At 47.5% G+C, this 22,918-nt stretch overlaps 1 protein-coding gene across 1 annotated transcript in view; it reads left to right on the plus strand.

The window, feature by feature from the left end:
- The first annotated feature begins 2,246 nt into the window (after nucleotides 1–2,246).
- LOC114449909 (uncharacterized) overlaps nucleotides 2,247–22,918 on the plus strand; it is a 34,018-nt gene continuing 13,346 nt past the window's right edge. The window contains exons 1-3 of the mRNA XM_028427779.1: nucleotides 2,247–2,649; nucleotides 6,583–6,678; nucleotides 10,635–10,740. Coding sequence (XP_028283580.1) covers nucleotides 2,479–2,649; nucleotides 6,583–6,678; nucleotides 10,635–10,740 — 373 coding nt within the window. The 5' untranslated portion in view covers nucleotides 2,247–2,478. The remainder of the gene's footprint in view (nucleotides 2,650–6,582; nucleotides 6,679–10,634; nucleotides 10,741–22,918) is intronic.

Raw genomic sequence — 22,918 nt, forward strand, 5'->3', positions numbered from 1 at the left:
ACACACACTCACTAACACTCACTAACACTAACACACACACTAACACACACACACACACTAACACACACACACACACACTCTCACTAACACACACACACACACACACTCACTCACTAACACACACACACTAACACTCACTCACTAACACACACACACTAACACACACACACACACACTCACACACTAACTCACACACTAACACTCACACACTAACAGACACACACACTAACACACACACACACACACACTCACTAACAGACACACACACTAACACACACACACACACACACTCACTAACAGACACACACACTAACACACACACACACTCACTAACACACACACACTAACACACACACACACACACACACTCACTAACAGACACACACACTAACACACACACACACTCACTAACACACACACGCACACTAACACACACACACACTAACACACACACACACACACTCTCACTAACACACACACACACTAACACACACACACACACTCTCACTAACACACACACACACTAACACACACACACACTAACACTCACTAACACACACTCACTCACTAACACACACACTAACACACACACACACACACACTAACACTCACTAACAGACACACACACTAACACACACACACACACACACTCACTAACAGACACACACACTAACACACACACACACACACACTCACTAACAGACACACACACTAACACACACACACTCACTAACAGACACACACACTAACACACACACACACTCACTAACACACACACACTAACTAACACACACACACACACACACTCACTAACAGACACACGCACACTAACACACACACACACTAACACACACACACACTCACTAACACACACACACTAACTAACACACACACACACACACACTCACTAACACACACACGCACACTAACACACACACACACTAACACACACACACACACACTCTCACTAACACACACACACACTAACACACACACACACACTCTCACTAACACACACACACACTAACACACACACACACACTAACACTCACTAACACACACTCACTCACTAAGACACACACTAACACACACACACACACACACTAACACTCACTCACTAACACACACACACACACACACACTCTCACTAACACACACACACACACACACTCACTAACACACACTAACACACACACACACTAACACTCACTAACACACACTCACTCACTAACACACACACTAACACACACACTAACACTCACTCACTAACACACTAACACTCACTCACTAACACACACACACTAACACACACACACACACACTCACTAACACACACACACACTCACACACTAACACTCACTCACTAACACACACACACTAACACACACACACACACACACTAACACACACACACACTCACACACTAACACTCACTCACTAACACACACACACTAACACACACACACACACACTCACTAACACACACTAACACACACACACACACACTAACACTCACTCACTAACACACACACACTAACACACACACACTCACTAACACACACACACACTAACACTCACTAACACACACTCACTCACTAACACACACACTAACACACACACACACACACTAACACTCACTCACTAACACACACACACTAACACACACACACACACACTCACTAACACACACTAACACACACACACACACACACTAACACTCACTCACTAACACACACACACTAACACACACACACTCACTAACACACACACACACTAACACTCACTAACACACACTCACTCACTAACACACACACTAACACACACACACACACACTAACACTCACTCACTAACACACACACACTAACACACACACACACACACACACACTAACACTCACACACTAACACACACACACTCACACACTAACACTCACACACACACACACTCAGTGACACACACACTAACACTCACACACGCTAACACACACTTGAGTCGTTCAATCGGACCATCCATGTTTTTGGAGAGAAGTTACAGTGAAGACGCTGAGAAACACAGAGTATCAACAATGTAACGAATCCAGCAGGGGGCAGTAACGCAACGTTGCGGCGCCAGCTGCAGTAAAATAAGACGAGGAAGAAGTAGGACCACCGTAGGTCGCCATTGTTGTTGTGGTCGGAGTGAGCGCATGCGTGTTATGTGGTGGAGCGATGTCCTGCGCGCGGAGGCAGGTTTGGTCCGAATGACTACCCGTAGACCACGTGACTGTTGTTGTCACACGCCGCGCCGCTGCTGCACGCGCATGCTGGACGCTCCGAAGCTAACGGACAATAACACGCGCTGTGGATGTCTGTGGACCTGGAGCCTCGCGGGACACAGTCCACTGTGGGAGACATGTGCTTCTCCACGGGGGACTCGGCGCTGACGCCGGCGGTGCCGCCTGTAGAAGCAGAAGCTACCGGGAGCTAGCATTAGCAGCTATGAGGCTAACTGGATCCGCCGGGTCCACAAACACCCGCCCGCTAAGGAACGGGTCCACGGCGTGTTGTGTTCGTGCTGGACTCCACAGAACCAGGTTGTGGGAGTGTGGAGAAAACGGCAGGAGACGCGCCGGGGGTCGGTCCAGAGGACCAGCTCTCCAGCCGGGCTCGGTGAGTAGTGGATCCACGAAGGGGTTGTTTGGGTTGGACAATGTAAACACTGTGGTGGAAACACGTGGAGTGGGTCGGGTCGGTACCGCGTCTCCTGAGGTGTGATGGATTTGAATCGGCTCGTGCTTTCATACAGATGTTACAGATGTTACAGATGCAGCAGTTGTCATAGCGCTGTAAACTTAAACATGTTGACGCTGCGCCTGCGCAGAGTGTCTGACTGACGGATGCTCTCCTGTGTGAGGATGAAGTGGTTTATGGAGGTCAACGGTGACAGGACATGAGGAAGGAGGGTTTTTAAATGTGTTATTAACAGAACAACAGAACAGAACAGACTCATTTCTGCCTTTTTACTGGCAGCCATGAAAACCTTCAGTAGGTATGTGTCTGCTGCGCTCGATCCAACAGGTAGAGACACACATGTTGTACTGGAAAAACCCAGCGACTTTGAAATGATGGAGACCTGTATACGTGGACATCAGCAGCCTCATGTCTTCCACATTGACTCTCCTTTCAAACCATGTGTGGTGTGAATGTGAGCCTTAAAGGAATGAGCGCTGTGTTTGAGCTGAAGGTGAACTGCTGAGTTTGGGTTCACCAATATAGAGATGAGAGCGTTCCTGGATGGTAGACATTTTGAAAATTCTGCTGGATGCATGATGTGTGTGTGTGTGTGTGTGTGTGTATGTACATAAAGCGTTGTGTACCATTGTAATGTAGGGCTCTGTTGACATTTGCAACATGAGGATGAGCATGTGGACAGAGTGCAGGAGGAGTACCAGTGAGGGAGGAGTACCAGTGAGGGAGGAGGAGTACCAGTGAGGGAGGAGTACCAGTGAGGGAGGAGTACCAGTGAGGGAGGAGTACCAGTGAGGGATGAGGCAGGAGTACCAGTGAGGGAGGAGTACCAGTGAGGGAGGAGGAGTACCAGTGAGGGAGGAGTACCAGTGAGTGAGGAGTACCAGTGAGGGAGGAGTACCAGTGAGGGAGGAGTACCAGTGAGGGATGAGGGAGGAGTACCAGTGAGGGAGCAGTACCAGTGAGGGAGCAGTGTGCAAAGGGAATGTTTTAGGGAGAAGTTTGAAAGTCTGATCTGTCGTGTGTGTCGTTTAATAGGCAGCATGTGTTCACCATGTGTAGCTGCTGATGTGGTTGTTGGTGAATGAGGACGGTTGCTTTGTGTCATAGTATTTGTTGTGTTACTAGCGGTGGCTCGTGCAGGTGCAGTTAGTGTAGTTGGTGTGTGATTTCTGCATTTGGTGTTTTAGAGCATGCTCATAAGGGTATGAGGTGGTGCTGGGTAATGATGTTGTGTTGTTGATGTGTCTTTGGTAGTTGTAGCTGCAGTGTGAGTTGTGTCTGTTGTGCATTTATTGAGTTGTCGAGTATGCCCTTGTATGTGAACATTGTGTTTTGGGGACAGTCAAAGGGGATTGATTGTGGGTTTCAGGTAGGGCTGTGCGATTTGACGATAAATGATCGTGAAGGATTTGAAGGAATCGGCGAACTACTAGAACGGAGAGATCGTTCTATCGTCCATAGAGCACGTTCTATTAATTGCAGTTCTATGTTCGCGCAGACGCTGGTTGAAGATGGATGGATGGATGCTGTTGTGCAGTTAGCAGCTCTTGTACTCTGTCAGACAGAGGCAGCAGCTGATGACGTCACCAAAACAATAACGCAGGCATGTGATGAAGAGGCTCCATGAGGACTAAACGGTGGACAGAGCTGACAGCAGCAGCTCCGTTTGTCCTTAGACATGATTAAAGTTTGATCATTTGTTCTAAATCACATTGAACTTTAAGAGTTACTTAAGTCTCAATACTGTATTTATTGTTTAACCTTAGGAGGCACACTTCAGTCTGTTTAATGACTGTTGAATAATACTTTACAGAACTACATTAGTCTTCTTTTAACCCTTTAATCACCAATTTTATAAGGGGTGGTGCTGAAAATTGGAAAAAAACACACAAAGTGGCTCATTTTTAATAGAAAATGTGAATGTGGACTGGATTTTTTTAACCTTTATTACAGTCCTGGTCATGTCAAACATCAGTAAAACAATGGACTTTATTGCATTATTAGTTTTTGCACAGCACTGGATTTTCATTTTTTCTCCCATAGACTTCCATTATAACCACATGTTTTGCCTGCACAGCCACGGCACTACATCATCATGCATTCTTGATTGTTGGTGGTTGACCCTGTTGGTAGGAGGTAACATTTGTGATTTTTACAGTTAACAACTGAATGACCATATTAACCTGTTTGAAATAAAACTTTATTTTGTTCTATATTAAATGTTCATGTTTATTGAAAAGTTAATACTGAGTGCACGTTGTCAGAGTTTACTTTTAGATCTACTGATAGTTTTTGAGAGGTGACAGAGCAGCTACCTGACGTCATTTACACAGAAACATGCAAATTAGTGTCAATGTAAAAACAAATCGTGATAAAATCGAGATCGTGATTTTATCATTAAAGAATCGTGATATAACATTTTTGCCGTATCGCCCACCCCTAGTGTCAGGTGAGAGTCCTGCAAGATAGCAGACAGAGGCGTCCATATGGAGCATAGGAGCAGGTGTGCAGAGTGCGTGTCGATTGTGGTGTGTCTTATGTTGTGTGGGAGGTTTGTACGTGTCAGTACTCGTCCTTTGAGTGTGTGTCGAGGTGTCGGCTCATAGCGGAGTGTTTTTGCCAGGCCCTATGCGTTTGACTGTGTTTGGTCTTTGGTGCCTGTTGGTTGTGTTAAAGGTAGAGTAGGAGATTTTGAAAACTCAGCGAGAGTCAGCCAGATTTGGAAAGTAAACACACGCCCCTTTGTGTCGGAGCTCACCCCGAAGCCACGCCTCCCAACCAGTCTGTGACTTCGGCCATCATGCACGTACCTCTCTGGTGCGCGCAGAGCAGGAAGAGAGCGACAACCAGCCAATACTCTGCGCAGGGGCGCCTCGGACGATCGGCCGCTGTTTTTTTATAGCTTCCACAGACGATTCATATTGTTTGTTTTAAAGCGAAACTGCCGAACTAATCGGTTGCTATCGGATTGTAAAGAGAAGTTACACTACTGTAACAAAAAGAGCATCAGAAATCCATCAGAATGGAGCTGTATCAGATACAGGTTTACGGATTTGGGTGACTTTAGCCTGCAGCTTGAACGTAGCCCAAGTGTGAGAAATGATGCAAACTCATTGCATGATGTTTCAGACAGCAGTTCAGGTGGGGCTGATGCTCCTGGGTTTGTCAGTGTGTCTATAAGAGAGAACAGTGTGCGAACATTGTCGCTCTTCCTATGGATAATCTCTGAGAAATAGGATGGTTTTAGGATCGGAGCATAGTTTTACGCCCTCTGTCTTCTGTCTGTGTGCAGTGCGGTCATCAACAGGAGCCGTGGGCAGGGTTGGCGACGGTACAAAAGTGCGGGTGAACAGTGCACAGGTTAGGGTTAGGGTTACAACCAAGCGTCACATAAAATGCCTTTGTATAAAGCGACGAATTCCAAATCATTTGGCTGCCAAAGACGTAACATTCGGGAGCGCTAAATGTAATCTACTGCAACCTTTGTCCTGTGTGTGGTCTGAGACAGATTGTGGGTGTCTGTGGCTTTCTTTTCCTTCCTCATGACACATAATTTGGGTGGAGGAGCAGGTGGCTGAATGTGTGTTTGTGCTTCCAGTTGAAAGATTAGAGAAATGTGTTTTTTAAATTTTTGGAACAGCTCCGATCGGCCCCTCTTGGTATTAACTGCACCCGCATGTAGAATATGTTTGACTCCTGGGTGGTCTGACATGACCCGGGGGAGTAGTCCACTTGCGCCGTACGTTGTATTCTTTGCTTCTTGTTTTTATCGACTGCAGCGTGTGTTTACAGTCAGCTCAGACAGCGGTTCATATTGGTTTCCGATCACACGTCTTTGTGTGTTTGTCACAGCGGTGGAACAGCAGAAGACACGAGGACACGAGGAGGACCTCTGACATCAGGAGGCAGCAGCGGTGGCTGAAGAAAAGCAGAAGGCAGTGCACAGATGTGAGTACATGTATAGTGGATCTGTTGGGTGAAGGGATACTGGCTGAAGTCCTGTTCCCTATCCTGACAGACTGAGGCCTGGGTGTAGTCTGAGGGGTCTTGAATGCGGAGCTGTAGTCAATAAGGAGCATCCCGATGTAGGAGTCTTTATTCTCCAGGTGCGAGAGGGAGATGCGCAGGGCTGCGGCAATGGCGTCTGAGGTGGACCCGTTGGGCCGGTAGGTGTAGTGGAGGGGGTCCAGTGTGTCCGGGACAATTCTCTGGGTGACGGAGAGGTCGAATATGGAGGCGGAGAGTGTCTGTCAGCTCATCGGCACATGCTCTGAGGGCTCGTCCAGGTACGTTATGCGGTCCTTTGCGGGGGTCGATCGTCCTCAAAGCTTTGTTGACCTGGGCTGATGAGAGTACCGGTGGGGGTGAGGGGGGTGCAGTGGTCCAGATGTCCGTGGGCCTCCTCTCTGTGTGGGCAGCGGAGGTCTCGGAGCAGGCGTAAAAAGCGTCGAGGTCATCAGGCAGGCCGTCTGCGGTGCCGGTGGGGTTGGAGCCGCTCCTGCGGTCTGTGGTGTGCTGCAGGCCCTGCCACATGCGCCCAGAGTCAGCAGTGGACTAGAAGCAGTCCAGTTCTCGGCTGCCGTGATGGCCTTTCTCAGTCCGTACCTTGCAGCTTTGTACTCGTGTGTGGACGGCAGCTCAAATTCATCCGGGTCATAGTCATTTCCAAGAGTTTAAATTGAGGCGACTGGACTCAAGGATTGTTCTGAGAACGTGTGTTCCCACTGCCCCGAGTGTCTTCTTCAGTGCTGCTGAATCTCTGTGGGTGGATCTTGTGGGAAGTCACATGAGTAAAACCTGTGTTGTTGGTTAGTGGTCAGTAAAGGACCAGAAAGCGTGTCCGGGCCATGTGCGGGACTAGTTGGTGGGTCGTTGTTAGGGTTTGAATGGGAGTGAAGCCTGCTAGGAAGTAGGGGTGGAACGGTTCACTAAATCCACGGTTCTGAGGTCACGGTTTTCGGTTCTGTTGACATTGTTGAGGTTTTTTCTACTTTGAACACTCTGGAAACACCTGATGAGCATAAATCCAGCCTGTTTATCCAACATTCACCATGTTTAAGAATCAGAATCAGAATCAGAATCAGAATCAGAATTACTTTATTGATCCCAGGGGGAAATTGCTTTCATTCCAGGTGTTCCATGTATACTCAAAAAAGACAGGTTAGAAATATAAATAAGGTGAAGTAGTAAGCGTAAAATAAAAATAAAACCTAATAAATTCTAAACATTCAAGTAAAATCCTGGCAAGTGAAGACTGAAGTCATATATAATACTTGTACCGTGTGCAGTAAGATCTCGTCTAAATAAATCCAATATGGATAAGATTACAAGACAGTGTGTTAGATCTCAGAGGGAGGTGTTGTACAGTTTGATGGCCACAGGGAGGAAGGACCTCCTGTGGCTCAGTGGTGCATTTGGGAGGGATCAGTCTGGCGCTGAACGTACTCCTGCACCTCAGCAGCACGTGGTGGAGAGGATGGAAGCTGTTCTCCAGGATCCCTGCAGCTCAGACAGCATCCTTCTGTCTGACACTGCTGTCAGGGAGTCCAGCTCCACCCCCACCACATCCCCGGCCCTTCTGATCAGTTTGTTGAGTCTGTTTGTGTCCACTGCTCTCAGTCTGCTGCCCCAGCACACAACAGCAAACAACATGGCACTGGCAAGCACAGACTGATAGAACATCCTCAGCATAGTCCGACAGATGTTAAAGGACCGGAGCCTGGCCCTTCTTGTAGAGGGCTTCAGTGTTGTTAGTCCAGTCCAGTTTATTGTCCAACACCACTCCCTCCCAGGTATTTGTAATCCTCCACAATGTCCACACTCTGCCCACCGATGGAAACTGGAGCCGCGAGTGTCTTGGTCCTCCTCAGGTCCACAACCAGCTCCCTTGTCTTTGCCACATTGAGCAGCAGATGGTTCAGCTCGCAGCATGTAACAAAGCTGTCCACCACATCAGCTCAGTGTTTCCATCATTATATCAGGTCAGGTCAATTTCGTTTCTTTTTAATTTCCATATAGCACCAGATCATAACAGAAGCCATTTAAGAACCTTTCCTATAGAACAGGTCTGCACCTGGTTCTTTATTAAACACAGTAAACGGCTCATGTTATTGATCTTATTTGCAAACGTAGCGAGAGAGACGCCAAGTTGCCAACACTTGTTTAAATGCTGTGGTAAAGACGCCTCTCTGTATTACTTGATGCGCATGTCCAGAACTGAACAGAACACGCGACCCGAACCGAAACACGTGTACCGCACGGTTCGGATTTTGTTCCTGAACCGTCCCACCCCTACTAGGAAGGGATAAAGGGACAGAGCTGTAAACAGGCCCCCCTCCTCTGTTTAGAGAGGGTTTTTCCAATTTCACACAGATGCTTCTTTGAGTCCTGTGTCATACCATCCGTCCTCCCTGTGTAGAGTTTGGACATTATTCTCCTCAAAGGTGTGACCACTGTCTTTGTGGTGTAGGTGAACTGCTGAGTGTTGTCCTGAGGAGGTGGCTCTCCTGTGCTGAGCCATCTCTGTGTGTAGACAGGACAGAGAGGATGTCATCAATATATAGATCAGAGCATGTGTCACTGCATTGAACTGCATAGATGAGATTGCTCTGGGAGTTTTGTCCTCGGTGCGGAGCAGTTTTTGTGTCAGTGTGGAGCTGGGCTTGAAGTGTACCGGGATGCGATGAGTATTAGCAGCGGACTTGAACGTCCTCCATTTGTAGTGTGACGAGCAGATGTTGTTTGATAGATGAGTGTTGTTGAAGTCCTGATATGTGTCATGGAGTCCAATTGAAGAAGGATGGTGAACATGTCGATCATTGTGAAGCACGCACCGTGTATATGTCACTGAGGAGGACGGAGGATGAGAGGATGACAGAAGAGGGAACGTCAGAGTGCAGGAGAGCGTGGGAGAGCGTTGTTCAGCAGGGCGCACGTGTTGAACATCCTGTAGGTGGCGAGGTCTTCGATGGTGAACGAGGAGGGTCACTTTGGGTGTCGTCGGCGGCATAGCGTGTGTCGTACCAGCGGTGGCTTGCACAGGTGCCGATGAGTGTGGAGTCAAAGCAACATAACAAGCGCATTCAGTTTTGGCTGGCGCAGCGATGCTGCTGGAGCTTGAAACATGACGAGGTTGTAGCTTGGTGTGTGTGGTGCACGTGCTTTGTCACATATTCCTCCATGTGGTCATGTTGAGCACGCTCATAGGGGTGGTAGGTGGTGCAGCCAGGTTGTGTTGCAGCTGATGTCTTTGATGTGATGTGTGTGTGACGGTTGTAGCTGCACTGTATGGATTGTGTCGTCGGGTATGTGTGTGTCTGTGTGATGTTCTGTGGGAGGTTTGTGTGTCCTGGCTTGTGTGAAGGAGTCTCTGCTCCCCACAGGTGTTTCTCCTTCCAGGAGCTGTTTGCAGCTGCTCATCTGTCCACGGTCGCTGTGCTTCCTCCTTCTGTCTGTGTGTCGTGCACCTGAAGAAGCTCTCGGCTTCTCCACATTCATCACGGCCACAATAAATTCCGACCAATCACAGCACGGTTGACGCAGAGCCTTGAGAGAAAAGGTTCTGCCCGGACCATGTGTCCGAGAGAGAAATGAGGTCATTTTGTGGGAGTGACGCTGGCAGTGAGGAGCGAGTTGTGTGTTCTGGCGGAGTATGGATCCAGCTTTAGTGTTGTCTGTGTTGCTCATGTGTAACTCTTGGTGTCCACTGTCTTTGCGTCTTACCTGTGAGAGGGTACGAGATGAGCGAGCGGCGGCCTGCCTCTGTGCCAGGATTATCGATGGCTGCTGTCACCGTGAGTTTCAGCTGGTCAGTGTGTTTGTGAGCGTGGCAGAGATGTGGTGAAAGACGTGCATCCTGTCGATGTGTCTTTGTCTTTATCGATGCGTGTCTGTGGTGCTTTCAGGTGACAGAAGGAGCGTCCCAGTCGGGACGTCCAGAGAGCACAGCGGATGGATCCGAGGTCACGCCCGTGGAGGAGGAGAGAAGGGGCCAGGAGGAGCACGGCAGAGGTCAGGAGGAGGTGCTGCCATGGGGAGGTGAAAGCATAGAGCAGATGAAGCCAGGCTACTTGTGTGTGTTGTAGAGTCTGGGTCAGAGTGTGTGTTGAGTGTGGAGGTTGTGTGTGTGTGTGTGTGTGTGCTGTGTGCATGTGTCACTTGAGCGTGCGCTGGTTAGGAAGTGTGTTTGTTAGAGAGCTGTGTAGGCAGTAGCTGTAATGTGTGTGTTGTGTGTTGTGTGTGTTAGCAGCCAGTGAAAGCATGAGTGTGTGTGTGATTGTGTAGGCGACATGTTAGTAGTCAGCACCAGCACTACTAGTAATAGTACTGTGTGTATGTGTGGGTAATAATAAGACTGTACTGTTACTGTAGAAGTTGTGATGGTGGCAGGATGATTGGGACAAGGGTGCAGTGTGCACAGGTTTGAGGTGTGGGCTGTGAGGTTTGTTGTTGTTGTTGAAACATGTGTACAGTGTAGTGCCTTTACATGTGGTGTCTGTGTGTATTAGAAAATGTATGTGTGTAGGTTGTTATGCATACATATATATGTGTATATATATGTGTATATATGTATGTATATATACACGTATGAATGCATACGTCTATACACATGCTCATGGACTTCATCAGCCCCTGCTGCTCATCTTTGCTACTCATGGACTGATGATATATAGATATCATTACAATATAATCACTGTTTGATCTGCTGCATGTTTGCTCCTCTCCCTCTCCCTCCCTCTGTCCCTCCCTCATCCTCTCTCCCCCTCTCTCCCCCTCTCTCCCTCCTCTCTCCCTCCTTCATCCTCTCTCCCTCCTCTCTCCCTCCCTCCCTCTGTCTCTCTCTCTCTCTCTCTCTCCCTCCCTCTCTCTCCCTCCCTCCTTCATCCTCTCTCCCTCCTCTCTCCCTCCCTCCCTCTGTCTCTCTCTCTCTCTCTCCCTCCTCTCTCCCTCCTCTCTCCCTCCTTCATCCTCTCTCCCCCTCTCTCCCTCCTTCATCCTCTCTCCCCCTCTCCCCCTCCTTCATCCTCTCTGTAGCAGCAGGACTGCTTCCCCCCTTTAAGTTAAGTAATATGCGCTGTATAATAATTAATAATAATAAAAGTGAATTGAATGTTTGTGTTTTGTGCCATATGTGTCGTTTTCTGTCTGTAATGTTGTGTGAGTTAGTGTAATAAAGTTTGTCTAATGAAGCAGGTGTTTGTTTTACTTTGAGAAAAAACAAAGTGCGTGATTGTTGGACTTAGTCTTTTTTCGGCCGGCGCCTCCCGGGCCAGCCCGCCCGCCTCCGCCTCCAAGTCAAAGTCAAAGTCTAAGTCGTTGGCGTTGCTAGTTGCGAGTTTCGAGAGTCTCGAGTCTCGTGATTCGTCTCGTCTCTGCTCTGCGAGGCGAGGCGAGGCGAGGCGGTTTACAAGTACTGATGACAAGTACTTGATCCGAGACACCGAGACGACACCAGGGAGACGCAGCATTCCGGCCAACTTTGACTTGACTTGACTCACGCAGCATTCCGGCCAACATCGGGTACGCAGCATTGTCGCACACAGCCTCCCAACCAACATGAGCCACACTCTGCGGGTAGTCCCAACCGGGAATCGAACTGACGCTCGACTACTACCACACAAGCAGCTTTGCCTCCGCAGCCACTGTGCCGACAACAGAACCGGTGCACAGGCTCCGCTTGTCCTTCACCTGCGGGACAACACGTTGTGACATCACCAACAGCTGAACAAACACACACTGACAACTGCTTCAAAGACCGACCGCAAACTTTATTAGGGCATCAGCCAGGGCACACAACACAATTACAACACAATTACAACACAATTACAACACTGTCCGTGCACGGCTCACAGGAACAGGCAACACACATTACACGCTGCACAGTACAGTCACAACAACACCTAGGTGACACTAACATTACACAGCACATTATCACAATAACAACACACAACTAAGTCTCACTGACATTACACAGTACAGCATCTACACAACACAACACTACACTACACAAACACTATGGCTGCCAACATACAACAACAACACAAGGGTTCCTTTATTCATTACAATTCACTTCAGTATCATTTATACAGCAAATATTACAATCACACGTTGTCTCAGAGCGCTTCACAGGAACCCCCCTAACAGCACTGTGGCAAGAACACACTGCCTTTAAGACCAGGACCCGTCAGCTGAAGGGGGACCAGGACCCGTCGGCTGAAGGGGGACCAGGACCCGTCAGCTGAAGGGGGACCAGGACCCGTCAGCTGAAGGGGGACCAGTCCTGCTGCTAGTCAGAGAGGATGAAGGAGGGAGGGAGGGAGGGAGGGAGAGAGAGGGAGAGAGAGAGAGAGAGACAGAGAAAGAGGAGACAGGGGGGGGGGGGGGAGAGAGAGAGAGAGAGACAGAGGGGGGGAGGGAGAGAGAAAGAGGATGAAGGAGGGAGGGAGAGAGAGAGAGAGAGAGAGAGAGAGAGAGAGAGAGGATGAAGGAGGAAGGGAGGGAGAGACAGAGGAGCAAACATGCAGCAGATGAAACAGTGATTATATTTCAATGATATCTATATATCGTCAGTCCATAAGTAGCAAAGATGAGCAGCAGGGGCTGATGAGGTCCATGAGCACAGGAGAGATCAGGGGCCGGACTGCAGGTCAGCATGCAGGTCTGAGACCTGAGAGAGAGAGAGAGAGAGAGAGAGAGAGAGAGAGAGAGAGCAAGGCACAGAACTACAAGACACTAAACACAGATTATGAGACACTATTACCCAGTATGATCCAGACTAAGGAGAGTAGAGGAGAGGTCAGAGGGTGAGGGGGAACCTGCTCAGAGGATCATGTTTGTGCCCTGACAGCGTAGGCCTAGAGCAGCATAGCTGTGCTACACACTAGGTCTAAGGCTAACTGTACGCCTTACTGAACAGAAAAGTTTTAAGTCTAGTCTTAAAGGTGGAGGCGGTGTCTGCCTCTCGGACCCACATTGGTAACTGGTTCCATAATAGCGGTGCCTGATAGCTGAAAGCTCGTCCTCCCATTCTGCTTCTATGAATCCTAGGAACTACAAGTAAACCTGACCTCAGAGATCTGAGTGTCCTGTTAGGAACATATGGTACAATCAGCTCCTGCACATACAATGGACCAAGTCCATGAAGATCCTTGTATGTTACAACAAGGATCTTCAAGTGTATTCTTCAGTCCACTGGGAGACACTGAAGAGACGCTACGACAGGAGACATATGATCCTTTGGCTGCTTCCTGTCACAACTCCAGCTGCTGCTTCTGGGTCAGCTGCAGACTGTTGATGGAGTAATGTGGACATCCTAACAATAAAGACTTAGGGTTCAAAGACACCTGCAACAGCACACTTCATGTCACCCACACACTTACACTACTGAACACACAATACACACATAACACACAACGTGTCCTCAGGTAAGCCACCGCCCTCTCCTTCCCAACGCTCCAGGAGGCGTGGTCTAACCTGCTGCTCCCCCGCCCACATCCCAACACCCAACAAACCGACAACACACTCATTAACAACACTAACATTATTCAGCAGCGACAAACACAACACTTACATTGATGACAAACACAACCCAGGCGCGGTCCAGTGCTGAAGATAAGAGATGAAGATGATCAAGCTCTTCACTCCTACATCTGCACAAATGTACACAAAAACACAAGTACACACATTACATAACACATCACAACTGGACTGACCACAACACAACAACAATGACAATCTCTTACCTGACGCTGGCTGTCACGCTTCTGTTACCATAACAACCCGGGCCTACGACACAAAGACATAAACTTTAACACTTCAGGACTACACATCTATCTGCTTACACAAACTCATCTCTGACAACACACTCATGCTCATCCGGATTCATTTTTGGGCCAATATCAATCGACCCTGATTACAACACAGGAGTGATGGCTGCTGGAAAAGTGCCTCTGTACACCTGTTTAGATATTCCATTCAATAATAATACAATATATTATATATACCTATACAAACACATACCTACTGACACTGGTACACTACAGCTGCTCACTCACAGCTCACCCTGCTGCAGCTCAGCACACGCCTGCAGAAAACACACACCACACAATCAACACATGCCACCGTCTCAACCTTCTCACCTACATGACACACATGACCTACATTACCACACCGACAGGAAACACCTCGCAGGACCTTCAGGAACAAAACGCAACGTCACAACAAACACACAACACCGTCTGGTTAATAACATAAACTACACACACATCCGCACATGCCTGTCACACTGGTTAACAGGCTTCAGCCTCAGCTCCTGTCAAACCAACCAAACACACTCGGTTTATAATAGGGATGTCCCGATCCGATCACGTGATCGCAAATCGGGCCCGATTACGTGATTTCAGACTCGATCGGAATCGGATGTTACCTCCCGATCAGGACTCGGATATATATTGATCAGGGCTCTCAAAGTTAACGCCTTCTGTGCAGGGTGGCTATGACCAGGCCCGTCGCAATAAACTATAAATCAATTCATTGCACGATAAATTAAATGGGCTCGATAAGTTTTTCGGCCGCGATAAATTACATTTGCACGCTGGTTTGTTTTCCTCTCTCTCTCTCTCTCTCTCTCTCTCTCTCTGCCAAACAGACTGGATGACACAAGGCGTCACTCCGGTGCGTCGTAGCGTATAAAGGCCGTCGGACTTTATGTCCCGCGGCTTCTGTCTTAAAATGTGTCAAGTCAACAGGTAGTTCTTATTTTTTAACTCATTGTGTGACGTTTACGGGATGTTCTGAGCAGACCACGGTCAGCTCGCTGTCTGCGTCACAGCGCTGCAGGGCTTGGACGTTACAGCAGCACAGAGAGCTGTGGAGCTGCTCAACACCGGTTCAACACTTTGCCACAATTCACCACGACACTAAACATGCTCATGTATAGAACCTGCTCTCAGAGAGAGTCCGCGTTGTACGAGTGAAGTTCTCTGCCTTCTCACTGGCGGCACTCGCTGCAGCGCCACCCAGTCTAGTCCTCTTGCCCAGTCCTCTGGTGCCAGCTCTGCTGTCACTTTCTATGTGTTTCTGTCCACATGGTGGCGTTGCAAACGCAAACGCGTAGGTGAGCCCACTCCCAGAGAGTGGTGTTGTTCGGCTCTGTTGCTCATGATGTGCTGGTTGGTTTGACTTAACTCCATCGACTATGCTCAGATAAGCCATGGTAATAGGCCTACCACTACTCATGATAATAATATTAATATTATTAAAATAATAATAGTGTTGATGGTTGGGGCCTTTAAGTGTTAAATGTTCTTTAGAAATTAAAGTTTATTGATCTTTAAAGGGTGTACTTGCATAATATGTCGTTATTATATTAGTTGAACATGGTCTCAAAACGACAATATTATCGATTATCGCAATAATTTCTCTTGGCAATTAACCCAAGCAAAATCTGTTATCATGACAGTTGCTTTTGGTGCGAGGTCTCGATGAGCTGCTGCGTGTCTGAAATCCTATTTTCCGCCTTTATAGAGAATCTTGAAAGTATCGGATCGGGACTCGGTATCGGCACGTACTCAAAATCAAACGACTCGGACTCAAAGGCAAAAAAACCTGATCGGGACATCCCTCGTTTATAACGCATCACAACGTGTCATCGCCAACAAACAGGATCACTGGTCCCACTCCAACAGGGGCCGTCACAACGACAACACTACACAACTCTACATCACAATGTTTCTCTTTCCTCCTCTGGTTCTACTCGAAACATCAACACTATCATTCGCTGACATGGACCCGTTTGGCCCGTCGCTTGTCTGAACTGACCCGGTGCGTCCAGGTGCACATGTTCTCTCTATGACGCAGGTGCAGCGACGTGCTGACGGGCCTCCCTCACCAGAACCTCTCTGAGCTCCTCTGGTAACTCTTACTGGAACACTTCCTAGCTTGTATACAGCTGCTTCTGATGCGTCACAAAAGCAGCTGCTCACCATAAATCCAGCCTGCAGACACATGCAGACACACAAAGGACTACAAGTACACAGCTACGCTACACTCACTCACCAATCACCAGCTTTGTTTTACATATGAAATCTCCGCCTTCGTTCACACTGCAGACCTCTGCACTTTAACTCCTGATCCCTGACCACAGGCACGTCACTAACTCACCTGTTTGTTCATCAGGATATAGCTGAGGGGGTTGATGGTCTTGGCAACAATTGATGGGATGACGCTGGCAACAGGACCGATGGGCCCGGGCTGGCCAAAGGTGGCCATCATCGCAATGATGCTGTACGGCGTCCGGCAGAGCAGGTACCACACCACGGTGGTGACGACCATGAACAGGATGTGAAACTACCGACGACGGGCGGCCGTTCTCCTGACACGACCCACCTGACAAAAGGGAGAGAGAAACATGTCTCAGAGTCTCATTGAGGCGCGTTTTGACTGGCTGAATCAGCGGGATGTGGGGTTAATCGTACGACTACTGCTCGCCACTTCAATGCTCCTCACGCAAAGAGGCGGGAACATTCCAGCACTGATCGTGTTAACATCATACTGCTGCTGGTAGTAGTAGTTCTATTATATTCTATATTCTATACATTCTATATACTGACTCGTTCTGTTCTAACATTACTCACTGAACTGGTAGACCACAGTGTAAATAACCCCATTTATATTTTGCTTTCTTACGAAGATAGCCCTGTGAATTATTATTCTGTTATCTTTACAGCATGTTTGCATCTTGGTTTTGGCTTATATTGAAAGGGTTTTGCACTGCAATCGCAGAGTGCCGCTAATAACTAAACAGTACGGTGACGGCAACAAACGGTAAAGACAGAGTATTAAAACAGAATGGTTCATGTATTAGCAACCCTCCGAAGAGGCACAAGGTTCGTATTTGTTGGTTTTGGGATTTTCATTAAACCCTGAGATCATCAGTTCAAGTGTGAGACCATCTTTCGGTGGGATATGCTACACACAGTATGTGCGGATGCAGCGGTGTTTGTCTGATACAGTGGTCAGCAGCACCGGAGCCCCACAAGGGACAGTCCTGTCTCCCTTCCTCTTCACGCTCTACACCTCTGACTTCAGCTACCAGACAGTCATGTCACCTTCAGGAGTTTTCTGATGACTCTGCCATAGTGGGTTGTATCAGCAAAGGTGGAGAGTCCGAGTACAGGACTGTGGTTGACAGCTTTGTTACATGCTGCGAGCTGAACCATCTGCTGCTCAATGTGGCAAACACAAGGGAGCTGGTTGTGGACCTGAGGAGGACCAAGACACTCGCGGCTCCAGTTTCCATCGGTGGGCAGAGTGTGGACGTTGTGGAGGATTACAAATACCTGGGAGTGGTGTTGGACAATAAACTGGACTGGACTAAGAACACTGAAGCCCTCTACAACAAGGGCCAGGCTCCGGTCCTTTAACATCTGTCAGACTATGCTGAGGATGTTCTATCAGTCTGTGGTTGCCAGTGCCATGTTGTTTGCTGTTGTGTGCTGGGGCAGCAGACTGAGAGCAGTGGACACAAACAGACTCAACAAACTGATCAGAAGGGCCGGGGATGTGGTGGGGGTGGAGCTGGACTCCCTGACAGCAGGGTCAGACAGAAGGATGCTGTCTGAGCTGCAGGGATCCTGGAGAACAGCTTCCATCCTCTACACCACGTGCTGCTAAGGTGCAGGAGTACGTTCAGCGCCAGACTGATCCCTCCTAAATGCACCACTGAGCCACAGGAGGTCCTTCCTTCCTGTGGCCATCAAACTGTACAACACCTCCCTCTGAGATCAGAACACACTGTCTTGTAATCTTATCCATATTGGATTTATTTAGACGAGATCTTACTGCACACGGTACTTCAGTCTTCACTTGCCAGGATTTTACTTGAATGTTTATTAATGTTTAGAATTTATTACGTTTTATTTTTATCTTACGCTTATTACTTTACCTTATTTATATTTCTAACCTGTCTTTTTGAGCATACATGGAGCACCTGGAATGAAAGCAATTTCCCCCTGGGATCAATAAAGTGATTCTGATTCTGATTCTGAAGTTGACCTGGAAAAATATGGACTATGTCCGCACACGAGGAAGTAGTACTGACCCGCTCAGAGGACACAGTGGTTCAAAGTAACGACACTCATGTACAATCAAAATCTCTACTGAGCACTAACTGGCAACACAACACTCACACCAGGACAAACATCACCTGATCGACAGCTGCTGTGGCTCCTCACACCGGGGCCAGGGCCAGGACCAGGACCAGGGCTAGGGCCGGGCCAGGACCAGGGCCTACGGCATAAACGCAACAAGACATAAACTTTAGGACTTCCAAATCTGTCCGACTACACAACATACAGAAAAAACACATACCTGCAGTCTTGCTTCCATTTCCACCGTTTCTGTTCATCTCCGTCATCTCCTTCTCCTTAGCCGACATAAAAAAACACATTCAGTTCAATTCTGTTTCAATTCAACAGCACTTCTCACAATCTCAACCGTCTCAAAGCACTTCACACACCCAGAGCCTCAACCCCTAAGCTACAGCGACAAGAAACACTCCCTTACATACACATATGTATGTATGTGTGTATATATATATCCCTCTCCTAAAACTTACAATGTCAAAAACAGTCCATTCCATTCCACATATTATACACTCAGGAATTGAACAAAATTAGACTACAGTGATCCCTCATAGACCATTATCAACCAATCAGGATGCAAGAACGAAACAGGACACAGAAGACTATGCGCTGCTAAAAAACATGCAACGCTGCACAAAACAAAATCCAAATGATGACCACAGTGAAACACACTAATCATCCACTCAACTCAAAACACCTGCACAGATGTTCATTACATTGATTCGATATGAGCAACGCTGCAGACATGACAACTGGCCAGAGGACCGTCACTGAACCCCTCCACATGCAACAGTTCATAGCTAAGGAGCGCTGTGTCCAAGCATATCGGTTAATGTCAGTTAATAATATTCAGGCAGAGATCCGCATTTGATCCACTTAAATGAGCCAGGAGTCACATTCAGACACATCCAGGAGGTGGCTTCCAGCTGTTCACATCCTCGGGTTTCACCAACAAATGAAAAAAGCCCTTTGTCTAACTCTGGCATATTTACACATTTGTTGTTTAATATGCACTGTCCCTGAAATAAATTAATACACAAATAAATCAATAAATAAACAAATCAATAAATAAAGGCCGCTCATAAGCCTGAGCCAACATACAAAGTCAAGTGCGCCTTTTATTCAGGACTCAAGGTCCAAAGGTTTGGAGGAAAAAGGGCCAGATTAAAGCAAGAGATTGAAGATTAAAGCAAAGCATCTGCAGAATTTCCTTCAAGAGAGCCAGATTGTGACCTTCATGTTGACGTCCACTGAGTTGATGTGTTCTGTGAACCGTTCCGATTCATGGGTCTTTAACCCAGGTATCAACAGGAACTCTTCTCTCCACTTCTTCTATGTACAGATTAGCCACAAATGGAGACAGGTGATCCCATTGTACTGGAAGCAAGCGCTGTTCAGGCAGAGGTCCGGCAGGTCGCAGCATGAGGTTGGTTCTTTCCTTCAGTGTACCGTCTCTTTGGCTTCTGAGGTAGGGATGCAGGTCACTGTGTGATTCTTTATTTTGCATCCTTGTTAGTTACAGGTGTCAAATGAAACCCGTGGTGTTTTCCCCTGAAGTCCGAGCTGACGATACTACAAGCCCAATATGACACATCCAGACTCACCAGGCATACATTTACACATTCCAATGGCAGCTTCAACAGAAACCCACAAATCTGAAATATGAGCAGGTGATGTACTGGCCCAGCTTGATGCAGCTGTTCACCATGTCTGTCCAGATAAGAAGGACCTCTGTGAGCACCTGCTGGGTGTAACCCCACTGGAAAAGAGAGGGGGCTATACCCCGGATGAAGGAGTAGCATCGCCTCCTGAGAGAACTCCTGGAACATGTTGAGGCAAATGCCAATGACCTGCTACTTGAGCAACAATGTGGGGTGGCCGAGTAAAGGAAATGCACTGGTCTCGAGTCAGAGAACACAGCTTTCGCTTTATCTGCACGATGAGCACAAGACCAAAATGGCTGCCTTTTTGACGTCACATAACGTCATAATGAGCTTCATTTAAAGCTGCAGTCGGTGTTCGCTCTTTCAAGAGGAGGCTGGACCTCCTAAAGTCTTCAGGGAGAATGTGAGCACTTCACAAAACTACAAGCTGATTGGAACCTTCACCAAAAAGTTCAACACTTTCTGCCTCTGGCAGCAGCTCCTCCTCCTAATCCAGAATCCTTTCCTCCTCATCGGACAAGTCCAAGAATTTTCACAAGAGCTGACTCATGCAGGACACCTACAGCTTCGATCACTCATCTGCAAGGAAATGCTGCATTAAGAGAGCATTTTGAGACAACTGACCCTGCTTCTGGCCATAGTCTGTTCCCTGGTTCCACTAGTACACCAAAGTAGCCCCAATACTACTCAAACTCAAGTTAACTTTAGGATCTTTGGATTGCAACTTTTTTGGTTAGGCTCTTTTTGGCACAATGTTCATCTTCAGTCTAACGCAATTTAAACATCAGGTCAAATCGGCCTGAACTTGCTACATGCCTCTGTGCAGACAAGCATACAAAAAACAAACAACATTCGTACAATTATAAATGCTACTTTCATGCACAACACTTGCAGTGTCCAACTTATCTGACATACTTCTACCACATGACGGCATTCCTGCGAGGCTACAGTGGCTATCTGAGTACATACAAACTAGCCTACAACACCCTTACACAACTAATTAATCTGGCAAAGTACAGCGCAACAACAACATGTCTTGCACAAGATACAAATCTGAAAACTTTCCTTTCACCTTTCACATCACCCAAAAACACTCCATCTTCTACACTGCAGAGCACGCTAGCATGCCGGTTCAGCCTACAGTGCTCGACGACCAAGAGTGTGAAGGTTTCTTCACATTACAAGGGACTTTCTATCTGGGGGTGAGGCTCTGGGTTTCTTTAAAACAACTATTCATGCACAACATGCTACACAAATAACATTTTACATGATTACATCGATGCCAATAATGCCATTACCTCAATAAAACCAATTATAGTGTCATCAACCTTTACCAGAACCCCTCCTGCTGACGGGAAGACAGGACAACTCCAGCCGTCTCACAGGTCCAGACCGCGGTTCTGCATCGACATCTGACGACACGCGGGGCCTGTGGACACAGTGAAACAAAATCAGCTTCACCATCGTACCTCTTTGGAATAACATCTGTCAAAGGATTCATCAAGTGTTTAGCTTTCCATGGCAGCAATACATCATGTATTTAACTGATGAACACACAATGCATTTCAAACATTTAGCATTTTGGAGACGTCAGCGTGGCTGGACTGCACCCACTGGCATGACTGTTATGACGAGCAATGGCACAGATTTCTTTTCAAATACAGATTGTATGTAATGACTGTAACTTCATGGCATGATTCACACACTCAAAACGTGCGCACAACCCCTAATGACACAGCTTGCTTGTACTTTTTAAAGCCACCTTATCACAACAATGTCACTCACTCAACTGTAAAACACACAACATTGTGTGGGACAATTTATTGACTACAATACCAAGGCTTTGACATTAAGGGGAAACCAGGGCACTGTTTGGCAGGACACAACCACCCACTCCAGATCCTCCAGTCCCTGTGTAAAACACACAAAAACATAACACCTGCAATTGTGTAAACTTCAAATCTGTCTTTATCAAAACACATTCCAATGTTCCAAACTCACAAATATGAGCAAACCACAAAAACTTCCATCAACAACTTTTATTCAGTCATTTCACAACATGGCATTGACAAAAATAAACAAAAGGTCGCAGGCCGGAACACAGCGATGCCGGGGAGTGACGTCACCGGACCATCTGGAAGACAAGAGACAAACATGTCAGTGAATCGCCAACTCAAACGCACGCTGCATTTCAAAATACACTTCGCTTGCATGCTCCACTTACCATTCCTCGTCAACGGCGCGCCCCGATTGTCGAACATGTCGTTCTCATTTCTGCAAAGGCAAATTCTGGACACGACTGTATTGACTGAAACGGATCCATTACAAAAAGCATGTTTGGGTTTGTGGTGACGCAAGTCTGGCCAAAACTGTCCAGGTCAA

The sequence above is a fragment of the Parambassis ranga genome, chromosome 2 (assembly GCF_900634625.1).
Source record: "Parambassis ranga chromosome 2, fParRan2.1, whole genome shotgun sequence".
Lineage (NCBI taxonomy): Eukaryota > Metazoa > Chordata > Actinopteri > Ambassidae > Parambassis > Parambassis ranga.